The sequence below is a fragment of the Rhinoraja longicauda genome, chromosome 2 (genome assembly GCF_053455715.1).
Source record: "Rhinoraja longicauda isolate Sanriku21f chromosome 2, sRhiLon1.1, whole genome shotgun sequence".
Taxonomy (NCBI): domain Eukaryota; kingdom Metazoa; phylum Chordata; class Chondrichthyes; order Rajiformes; family Arhynchobatidae; genus Rhinoraja; species Rhinoraja longicauda.
The window spans coordinates 92,651,634-92,663,645 of NC_135954.1; the positions used below are offsets into that span (position 1 = coordinate 92,651,634).

The following is a 12,012-nucleotide window of genomic DNA, read 5'->3' on the forward strand; positions in this document are numbered from 1 at the left end:
ACGTCACCTATTCCTTTTCTTCAGAGATGCTGCCTGACCCGCTGAGTTATTCCAGCATTTTGGGTATAACTAATTGCCCAACCAACTATCTAATGAATTAGCTAACTAACTATCTGGAGCGTAGCTAGCAGAGCCGCTGACTTGCAGCTCCAGCAACCCAGGTTCATTCCTAACCTCCAGTGCTATCTGTGTGGAGTTTGCATGTTCTCTCAGTGGCAGGGAAGGCTTCCTCCTGTTTTCAACTACATGCCAAGACTTACGGATCGGTAGGCTAATTGGCCAATGCAAAACTACCCCCAATGCAGGTGGTAGGTAGAATATGTGATAGGACAGTGCGGATAGGTTTGCAGGGAAAACTGGTAAAGGGTAGGATTGTTCTCAGTGGGTCAAGTGGCAATGTCGAAAGGACCAATGTAGAAATCACGAGTAAGTCACGAATAACACCAAGGTTTGAGTAATGTGTTTTAGCTTGGTAAGACAAACCAGGGCAGAGCAGTGAATGTTAGGGCCTTGAAGAGTGTTGTATACAGAGACACCTAGGGGAGCAGGTTTATAGTTCCAAGAAAGTGGCGATACAGGAGGACAGAGCAGAGAATGCAACATATGGCATGTTTGCCTTCATTGGGAAGAGCATTATCATATCATCATCATCATATATCTACAGCCGGAAACAGGCCTTTTCGGCCCTCCAAGTCCGTGCCGCCCAGTGATCCCCGTACATTAACACTATCCTACACCCACTAGGGACAATTTTTACATTTACCCAGCCAATTAACCTACATACCTGTACGTCTTTGGAGTGTGGGAGGAAACCGATGTATAAGGGTTGGGACGAATAAACAAGGAACTGTAGATGCTGGTTTACATTGCGTTTGTTTCTAAGTTGCCCAACAATATGAGATTATTATTAGCCGTTATCAGGGTGAGAAACTATTCTTTTGAGTCTGTCATCGTTTCTTTCCCTTGTCCACTTTCTTCCATCCAAGGGCACTGTTGGGGCCTTGATCTAATGACTCACCCATGAGGTTTTACTTCCGTTCTCTCAGATTACAGTACAGTCACTGTTATGTGGTCAGGTCAGGTGGAAGGCATTTTATGCAGAAAGCATTTTATCAGGATGCATCACAGCATGGTTTGGGAACAGCTCCGTCCAAGACGACAAGAAATTGCAGAGAATTGTGGACGCAACCCTGTCCATCACACAAACCAACCTCCCTTCCACTGACTTCATCTACACCTCACGCTACCTCGGCAAGGCCACCAGCATAATCAAGGACGAGTCACACCCCGGTCACTCCCTCTTCTCCCCTCTCCTATCAGGCAAAAGTGTGAAAACGCACACCTCCAGATTCAGGGACAGTTTCTTCCCAGCTGCTTTCATGCACTGAACCATCCTACAAACAACTAGAGAGCAGTCTTGAGCTACTATCTACCTCATTGGAGACCCTTGGACTATCTTTGATTGCACTTTACTGGCTTTATCTTGCACTAAACCTCATTCACGTTATTCCCTTTATCATGTATATGTACGCTATGGACGGCTTGATTGTAATCATGTATTGTCTCTCTGCTGACTGGTTGGTAAGCAACAAATGCTTTTCACTGTACCACTGTTCACGTGGCAATAAACTAAACTCAAACTCAGACTAGGCATGAACTGAAGGAATCCATGACAAGAAATGATCCATAACACCAAGAGCAAGGACATCCTGCAGAAAAATGGTAAACAACTTGTATGATCTTGACCAGAGAACAACATGTTCAGACCGGGCATTATGCTAACCTGATCTTGACAAAGAAGTTCGATCTTCTCCTCGGCCAGCACAGCAATGTCTTCTTCCTTGTCCTGCTCCCCGGGTTTCTCATTGTTTGAGGAGCTTGTCGTTTGCGATTCATTATCCAGGTTGATGATCTTCTCATAAACGTGCTCCATCACCTTTCGAACCTGCAGCATGTCACTGGCCGACAAACGATCCCTACAACATGATTAGAAGTGCAGAGCTTATCAGTGGAGCCCGAAAAACTGCACTACTTTCTAAAAATATATACTTTTTGATTTTGATTTAGGAAACCTTTTTGTATTTTGAGGGCTCAACACAGTCAAACAAAAAAATTGAGAAATTACAAAAGAAAATGAAATTTAAAATAAGTGTGAGGCTAGATTTACAGTGGCACCTAAAAGGAGAAAGAAAGTTTAAGAATTAAGGTTTCTGACCTAATAACAGATTGCCCCCATTTCATAATATTTAAATGTCTAAATGTTTAGATACTTTTCTTTCTAGATCTCACTATATCTACTGCTTGTGCTGTATTTCATTTTTATTTCTTACACAATCACACTTTTGCTCAAGTCCTAATGTGCCTAACAGGGGTATTATTTTTATTAACTATCAGAAGGGATATAAACAATGGTTTAAAATATGAGGTAGACACAAAATGCTGGAGTAACTCAGCGGGACAGGCAGCATCTCTGGAGAGAAGGAATGGGTGACCAGCCTCTGCAGTTCTTTCCGACACGTTTAAAATATGAGCTTGGCTCCTCCTCGTCCATGACGATGAATAGCTATTTCCTGAGTAAAAGCCATGGACTCCAAGATTTTACTTACATTAGGGGCAGCACAGCAGTAGAGTTGCTGCTTTACAGTACCAGAGACCCGGGTTCGATCCTGACTACAGGTGCTGTCTGTTGTACGATGGAGTTTATACATTCTCCTTGTGACCCGCGTGCGTTTTCTTCGGGTGCTCCGGTTTCCTCCCGCACTCCAAAGACGTACAGGTTTGTAAATTAATTGGCCTTGGTAAAATTGTAAATTGTCCCTAGTGCTTAGGACAGTGTTAGTGGAGGGGTGATCGCTGGTCGGTGCGGACTCGTTTCCATGCTGTATCTCTAAAGTCTAAAGCATAGGAATCTCAAACCTGTCCATCACCAGTTTTCGAAATTGTTGGCCTATTGTTCATGATGGGATATGGGAGGGTAAATTCCTTCTTTTTATTTACTCATCTTTGCAGGTCATTGCAGTGGCAAAGAAAATGGATTTAGGGCAGATGTAGTCAGTTAATAAGCAAACCTTCACTAATGTTAGATATAGGAGACTGCAAATGCTGGAATCTTGAGCAAAAGACAACCTACTGGAGGAACTGTATGGGACAAGCGGTATCCGTGGAGGGAAAAAGACAGTCCCTACCCAAATAGTGTCTGTCCAGCTGCCTGACCTGCCAAGTTCCACCAGAAGTTTGCTTTTTGCTCCCTACAGTCAATGGCATGTCAAAGTTCCACATTGCATAAAATAAATACAGAATCTACGCAATATCTGTGAAGGAAATGGACAGTCCCCAATCAAAATGCTGTTGCAAATAGACACAAAATGCTGGAGTAACTCAGTGGGTCAGGCAGCATCTTTGTTGAAATAGGATAGGTGAACATTGAACGCAGACTGGGCGAGCATTTTACTGAACACTTATGCTCAGTCCACCTTGGCCCACACAATATCCCAGTTGCCAAACATTTTAACTCCTCTTCACCATTGTCAGAATCCGGCCACATGCAAATTGGAAGAACAGCGCCTCATCTTTTGCTTGGGCAACTTGCAACCCAGCGGTATGAACGTTGATTTCTCTAATTTCAAGTACCCTTGCATTGCCTCTCTCTCCCTCTCCTCCTCCCCCACCCTAGCCAACCTACTAGTTTCACTGTTCACATCCTTTTATCCCTTGGTTATTACCTCTTCCCCAGCCAACAATGGGCCATTATGGACTCCACCCTTCCTTGGTCATAATAATAATAATAATAATATATTCCTTTATTTGTTCCACACCGGGGAAATTTGCAGTGTTACAGCAGCAAAGTGGATAGCAAGAGACATTCATAGTAAATAAAAATAAAGATAAGGATAATTATCATCATTTACTGTGTTTTTTTAAAAACTGTTACTGTTAACAGGTCTGCTGGGAGTAGTGCTGGTTGTGCAGTCTCACAGCAGCGGGAAGGAAGGACCTCTGATATCTCTTCTTCACACACTTGGGGTCATCTGCTTTGTTCTGGCCTTTTCTTATCTCCAGTTCCCTCCCCTTAACTTCCAGTCTGAGGAAGGGTTAAGTCCCGAAACGTCACCCACCCTTTTTCTCCAGAGATGCTGCCTGACCTGCTGAGTTACTCCAGCACTTTGTGTCCAACTTTGGTATATATCAGCATCTGCTGTTCTTTTCTACTCAAGATGTTGACTGTCCAATTCCCTCTACAGAAGTTCTGTAACCTGCCAAGTTCCTCCAGCAGTTTGTTTTTTGCTCCTTAATGTCACTGGAATGTCAAAGTTCCACATTGCCTAAAAGAAATACAGTCAAGGCAGTATCTGTGGAGTGAAATGGACAGTCCCAAATTAAATTCTTGTCTGTCCATTTCCCTCTACAGAAGTTATCTGACCTGCAGAGTTCCTCCAGCGGTCTGTTTTTTAATCCCAAATGTTAATTACATCTCAAATGTTTCACCCTTGACTAAAAGAAATAAAGCATCGAGTTGATGAACAGATTTACACTTCAATTTTATCCTGAAGCTTCTATTAATTCCTGTCTGATCAGTTTTCAAATCTGAAAAATTGCACCGCATTTTTTTATCAATACAAATGTACAAGAGTAAACATGATAGTATTTCCAACCTGCTGCTGGTCTTTCCAGGAGGAACTTGGCAAAGAACAGCCTCTACGCATGAGCTCAGCACAAAGTACCCGAATACTAAGATCATTTTGTTCCTAGGATCAGTATTAAATTCATGCAAGAAATGTTCTAGTGAAGGGGTGCATGGAAACTGCCCTTGAGCACTGAAGTCAGAATTAGACGTTTTAAGTTTACTTGCTACAGTTGGAGAAATAATCAGCAGGTGAAACATTTAGCTGTGCATTTTACTTAGATTTCACTGTATAAAGTTGGCTAATAATCCTCTCAGAAATGTGTTTAGCAAGCCACGTGGTTAAAAAGTCAGTACTTCAAAGAGAAAGCTTAAACTATCTTATCAAGGCAACTAATGTTGGGCAATAAAAGTGGCTTTCGAATGATGTTCACATCCACAAGTTAATTGAAAGAACTTCATTATATTTCTCAAATCGACCTATAATAGTCACATTAAACAGACCTAGAATATATGATCAAGTTCAGCAGGTATTTAGACAATACCAGATTCCCAATTGGTACTGTATTACGTTACAAAATGCACCTCTTTGATCTCCTAAACACAATGCTCATTGCGAGAACCCAACAGTCTCAGACTCTGATCCATTTGAGACCCAACAAACAAAAGAACTAAAAAGGGAGTTGCTCTTAACTCCAAAGCAGGGTCAAATGATCTGCTGTGGGGATATAATTATCAGCCGTAGGAGCTCTTTAATTAAACCTACTTACTTCTTAAGTGTTTTTGCTCCCGAAGAAGAATGAGGTTGGAGGTAGAATGGGATTTTGTTGAATTTCGGCATGTTCTTCTGAAAAAGGAGCCAAAAATATAAAGGTGCAAAATGTCCACAGCCAGCACACAAATAAAGAGCAAGTAACCGATTTAGGGTGATATTTAACCAGAGTTATTTAATGGCGCATGCAAGTGGCATTCTTTTATTGCTAACAATTCCAAAAAAAAATTAGCAGCGCCAGATTTTGGACAAATCTTTTGATATTTTTAATGAGTAAATAGAAGTTTGGTGCACCAAATATGTTTTTCTTAAAAAGTAATTAAATACAGTGAGTGGGGTGTGGAGAAGGAAGATAAATGTTAAGAGATAACACGTGGACAGGTACATGTATAGGAACGGTTTAGAGGAATATGAGTTAAATGTAGGCAGGTGGAACTAATGTAGATGGGGCATGGGAAAGTTTTGCTGAAGGGCCTGGTTCCGTGACTATGACAAGAGTAGAACTGTAAACAGCTGGTAAAGCTGCTCCTTACAGTGGCAGAGACCCGGGTTCGATCATGGCCTCGGGTACGGTTTGTGCGGCGTTTGCACGTTCTCCCTGTCACCGCATGGGTTTCCTCCCACATCCCAAGGACGTGCGGGTATGTAGGTTATTTGGCCTCCGTAGATGTGTAAGGAATGCATGAGAAAGTGGGATAACGTAGAACAAGTGCAAACAGGTGATCAATGTGGACTCGGTAAACTGAGGGCCCTGTTTCCATGCTGTCTTTCAATCAATCAGTTCCGGTTGCTTAATCACCTGGAAGCCAGTGTTCCCTCTGAGAAGAGTTAATTCTAAGGAAGCAGGCTGCTGGTAGCCTCAGGGAAACAAGGAGCTCGGAAAAGTTAAAGAGTAAAATCTTATTTAACTTCTTTGCAAATGATAATTTAATTTGGGATGACGGTAACTAATCCTGGTTAAAACGTATGCCATTATAAATCATTTACCATGGCACACTAGCTTAAAAGCATGAAATTAAGGTGCAAAGATTAACATGAAAGATTCTGATGATTCAATTCAGCCCCTTCCCATGATGTTCCCTCTACATCTTACAAAACCCTGGCTTGGTTTCACTTGCTTACAAAACATGGGTGGCACGGAGGCGCAGTAGTAGAGTTGCCGCCTTACAGCGTCAGAGACCTGGGTTCGATACGAATGCTGTCTGTATGGAGTTTTTATGTTCTCCCTGTGACCCTGTTTCCTCCCACATTCCAAAGGCGTGCAGGTTTGTAGGTTAATTGGCTTCTGTAAATTGCCCCAATAGCATAGAACTTGTGTACTGGTGATCGTTGGTCGTCGGGCACTTGGTGAGCTGAAGGGCCCGTTTCCACACTGTATCTCTAAACTAAAGCTAAAATAAACTAAATACACTATAGTTGGAGTAGGTCTTGTCACTGCACTATAGGAAGGATGTGACCACACTGGAGGGAGTCCAAAGGAGATTCACCAGGAGGGAAAATTTGGGAGAGTGTGTGACCTAATAGAGACAATTAACATCGTAAGAGGCATAGAGAGGGCAAAAAGCAAATAGTCAGATTTTTTTTTCATTGATAGGGGATTGAAATATAAGAAGAAATAGATTCAAGAAGGAGTTCTAAACAGAATCTGAGGGGTAGGTTTTTTTCTCTTAATCATGTTAGAATTGATTTCTTGAACAGGCTGCCAGAGAAGATGGTGGAATCAGGCACAATTATGACATTTAAGAGGCATTTAGACTGGTATTTAAATTAGCATGGTCCTAATGTGGGCAAATGGGATTAGTGTAGTTGGGCTAAAATGTCAACATGGACACGGTGAGCAGAAGGGCCTGGTTCAGTGCTATAGTACTTTATGACCCTTGACACAAGTGATTGATTAAGGAAAACTGGTTATCATCTGGTGAGCAAGGGCAAGATTTGGTTTGGCTACACTGCTTTTCAGTCAATTGCCTGGACTAAAAAAAACAGTAGAGACATCAAAGAATGAGGCCTCTGCAGAATCAGGTATCTCACAACAAAGCCGATTTTAACATCTTTTCATGTTCGTGAAAATTTGTGCTCAACAAGGCATTCAAATCTCGTGAATTTTGCTTGTTCTTGACCATAAGACTTTGCACTCGTTGGCTAGATCCAGAAAAAGTTTGAAATAATCTTGAGTCAGAATTTTAATTCTAATTTCAGATAATGTGTGGTGGTGCTGAAGTCTTGAATTTGGAATAAAACTCATGTTTATCTCCTCAAGATTAAATTAGTATGGTATAACCAAACAGACCTTTGCAATGAAACAGTCTTAAGCATCGGAGCAAGGAGGGGACCCGGGGGGGGGTTGCCAAGAACGTAGTGGGGACCCGGCTGGGGGGCTGCTGAGAAGGTAGTGGGGATCGGCTGGGGGGGGGGGGAGGGGCTGCTGAGAACGTAGTGGGAACCCGGCTGGGGGACTGTTGAGAAGGTAGTGGGGTCTCGGCTGGGGGGCTGCTGAGAAGGTAGTGGGGATCAGCGGGGGGGGGGGGCTGCTGAGAACGTAGTGGGAACCCGGCTGCTGAGAAGGTAGTGGGGACACGGCTGGGGGGGGGAGGGGCTGCTGAGAACGTAGTGGGGACCTGGCGGGGGGCCGCCAAGAATGAAGGGGGATCCGGCGGTAAACCTGGTTTGCCACTGCGAGACGATAAGTGTGTTTGATGAACATTTGTAACTTTGTCGGTGCCAGAAACTCCTTGTGAACTGCCTAGGTGAGGTCTGCTGTATGATTTTACCGGATTGTGTGCAGAAAAAAGAATTTCTCTGTTTCACCTAACAGTGACAATAAAATGTTATTGAATCATTGAAGTAAATGTCGCTTTGTGTTCCAAAGCACAAAAACATTTCTGTGATGGTGGGCGAACTGGATCAGATGAGTCACTTACGTCCACGGTGATATCGATAACCCACTGAGGCACAGTTTCATTCAGAAGCATGGATTCTGTTTCACCCCCTGCGTCTCGACACAAAAGCCTGCAAAGAATAATTTTGTAAAATCCTATTGTCTTGGCTGGCTGATTTAAGAATAGGGATAGTGAGAAAACTGAAAGGGGCAGAAGGAATATATAGATCAACAATAGTCAAAAGTTTGTACAAACAGATAGGCACCACTGAACGACTGGATGTAAAGCATATATTAAGATTGCATTAATGTTTAATTCTTTCTATGCCCAAATGGCAGCTACTATGGGACAGTGAACTAGCAATGTGGTTATGACAATGGATTAGTAAATAAAGCATGTTTTCCAATCTACTATTTTTTTTTTGGTTCATTACACAAGGAAACGTGAGAATATACAACTCGCTGGAGTTCAGAAGGATGGGGGGGGAGGGGTTGGGGGAATCTCATTGAAACCCACCGAATAATGAAAGGCCTTGATAAAGTAGTTGAGGAGAGGTTGTTTCCATTAGTGGAAGAGTCTAGGATCAGAGGGCATAGCCTCAGAATAAAAGGACCTACATTGAGAATGGAGATGAAGAATATCTTTAGTCAGAGGCTGGCGAATCTGTGGAATTCATTGCCACAGATGGCTGCGGAGGCCAAGTCATTGGGTATTTTTAAAGCGGAGATTGATAGGTTCTTGAATAATAAGGGCGTCAAAGGTTACAGTGAGAAGGCAGAAGAATGGGGTTGAGGGGTAGCACAGTGGTGTAGCGGTAGAGTTGCTGCCTCACAGCGCCAGAGACCCTGGGTTCGATCTTGACTACAGGTTCTGTCTGTACAGTTTGTACGTTCTCCCTATGGCCCTGTGGGCTTTCTCCAGGTGCTCTGGTTTCTTCCCACACTCCAAAGATGTACATTTTTGTAGGTAAATTGGCCTTGATAAAATTGCAAATTATCCCTCGTGAGTAGGATAATGTTAGTGTATGGGGTAATTGCTGGTCGGCGAGGACTTGGTGGGCTGAAGGGCCTGTCTTCGTGCTGTATCTCTAAAGTCTAAAGGTCAGCCGAGATCAAATGTCAGAGCAGGCTTGATGGGCCGAATGGCCTAATTCTGCTCCTGTGCCCTATGATATGCGTAATGACATGTGTCTATTATGATGGAGGGGAAGTCATGTCAAGGAGCAAGGCAGACATTTAATTGCTGCCCATTAGGCACCTCTTACATAAAGTAAGCAATCATTGAAGGCTCAACCATGCACCCCATATTTACTGCCTGATTTTAATTTGGGTTTTGTCAGAGCAACTCCGCTCTAAAGTACTGGTGCAAAAATGGACAAAAAATGCCTAACTCCAGATGGCTGTAAGAGGCTGTGTAATCAGCCACACATGCTATGCATTTTGTTGATAGTAAAAAGGCTTAGTCAATAATGTCTTAGCAGATACCCTTGGAAACCTCTGGAGATTAGTTGGCATGTGCCCACAGGACCAGAATACTAGGGAATTATACAATACCTGAAGAGAGTGCGACCCCCTGCTTCGCCAAATATGACCGGAGTATGTGGTGGCACCTGGAAATACCCATTGCCTTTCTGAATTCTGTTTTCTTGCTCACCGTTAGCTAAAAAAGAAAAAAAAAGGCACATTTTGCCCAAAGGTGGTCAGTCTTTAAAAAGTTGGTTGTTTGCTTGAAAAGGTCTCAATACTATTTGAATATCAAAAAATTATGCTCATCAATAGATGATATTTATGTACTTTGTATGCAAAGATTTTCACTGCACCTAGGTACTAGTGACAATGAAGCATTATCATCATATTTCACAGCTTGAATGAGTTCCATGGCTTCTTCTGATGAGTAATCAGAATGCAAACAAATGGGCAAATTTCAATGTCACTTTCATTATCACAGCTCTCCAAAGATCCTAGAACTTATAAAGCATTGGAAGGTTATCTAAATTTTCCAACAAAAACAGTGAACCCAAGTTCAATTAATGTTAAACCTTGTGCTTATGGTTATAAAACATTGAACAGTACAACGCGGGACAGGCCCTTCAGCCCATCATATCTCAGCCAAACACCATGCCTACTTAAACTATTCCCTTTTGCCTGTATGTGAAACATATATCCATTGCCTGCATATTCACATCTATATACTAAAACTCTCGTTGTTTGTTTGTTTGTCCTGAACTACAGCCAAAACGGTACAAGATAGCGTGACAATTTTAGGCCCACCTTACTCGCCGTCGTCCCTTTGGTGCTAATGGAAGAAGTTTAATTGAAATTGGTGTTATATTTTAAAAGTTATTCACGTTTTAAAGTTTAAATCTATCTCGTAGGGAGGGAGGAGTGGATGGAGGGAGGGGGGAGGATAAGGGGGGTTGAGGGGGATGGAGGGGAAGAGGGGGAGGGGAAGAGGGGGAGGGGAAGAGGGGGAGGGGAAGAGGGGGAGGGGAAGAGGGGGAGGGGAAGAGGGGGAGGGGAAGAGGGGGAGGGGAAGGGTGGGAGGGGGAGGGGAGGGGGGAAGAGTAGAGGGGGAGGGGGAGGGGGGGAGGAGAGGGTGCTGCACCAATGCAGGAGTCCTGCACCAACGGGTCCACGGTCTAGTATTTATCTAAAAGCTCCCTTAAACACCACTCTTGTATCTGCTTCCACCACCACTCCTGGCAGCATGTTCCAGTAACTCACCACTCTCCCAAAAAAAACTTGTCCCGCACACTTCCTTTAAACCATCTCCCTCTGACCTTGTAGCCATGCCCTCTAATATTTGACATCTGCACCCAGGGAAGAAGGTTTTGATCCTTAAAATGCCATGCACACCTCTCAGAATTTTAGACCTAATTTCTATTGCTCCAGAGAAAGCGATCCAGAAAAGTCTGTCCAACCTCCTTATAGTTAATATCTTCCAATCCAGAATCCTAGTAATTCCCTTCTATACACTTTCCAAAACCTCCATATCCTTCCTATAATGCGGTGACCAGAACTGCACATACTACGCCAATTGCAGCCCAACCAAAGTTTATAAAACTGCAATATGACTTCCTGATTCTTATACTCAATGCCCTGACCAGTGAAGGCAATCATATCATACGCCTTCTTTACCACTTTATCAATTTGTGCTACTGCTTTCAGAGAGTTATCCCTCATAACATCAATGCTGTTAAGGTTCCTGCCATTAACTTTATATCCCCCCTCCCCTAACCTAACAAATTTTATTTTTTTTCTTAGTATTAATCTGCTTATAATTTAAACTTTATCTTTTAACTTCAAGGTTTCAATTTTCAAAGTGGTTCCAGTCAAAGGATTGTCAGAAGTTTCTTCTATACGATTATCTCGGTATTACCCGTCTCATACATTTTTATTTGGCACAACTTTTTCCAAAATCAAACTGGATACACTTGCAACAAAACAGCAATAGTCAGGCTTGTTGAACAAAAGGCATCATCACATCATGAGTGCAGAGTTTAAGTCTGCCCGGCATTCTGAGCTGTCAATATAGACAATAGACAATAGGTGCAGGAGTAGGCCATTCGGCCCTTCGAGCCAGCACCACCGTTCAATGTGATCACGGCTGATCATTCTTAATCAGTACCCCGTTCCTGCCTTCTCCCCATACCCCCTGACTCCGCTATCCTTAAGAGCTCTATCTAGCTCTCTCTTGAATGCTTTCAGAGAACTGGCCTCCACTGCCGTCTGAGGCAGAGA

At 43.0% G+C, this 12,012-nt stretch overlaps 1 protein-coding gene across 5 annotated transcripts in view; it reads right to left on the reverse strand.

The window, feature by feature from the left end:
* Nucleotides 1-12,012, reverse strand: part of LOC144607370 (WD repeat-containing protein 48) — a 112,765-nt gene that overhangs the window by 44,713 nt on the left and 56,040 nt on the right. For all 5 annotated transcript variants that reach the window (XR_013549096.1, XR_013549095.1, XR_013549094.1 and 2 more), the window contains exons 15-18: nucleotides 9,826-9,931; nucleotides 8,315-8,402; nucleotides 5,392-5,468; nucleotides 1,784-1,976 (exon numbers count right to left, since the gene is read on the reverse strand). Coding sequence is in view for 2 of the 5 variants with exons in the window: in XM_078424163.1 (XP_078280289.1) it covers nucleotides 1,784-1,976; nucleotides 5,392-5,468; nucleotides 8,315-8,402; nucleotides 9,826-9,931 (464 nt within the window). In the remaining 3 variants the exon portion in view is untranslated. The remainder of the gene's footprint in view (nucleotides 1-1,783; nucleotides 1,977-5,391; nucleotides 5,469-8,314; nucleotides 8,403-9,825; nucleotides 9,932-12,012) is intronic.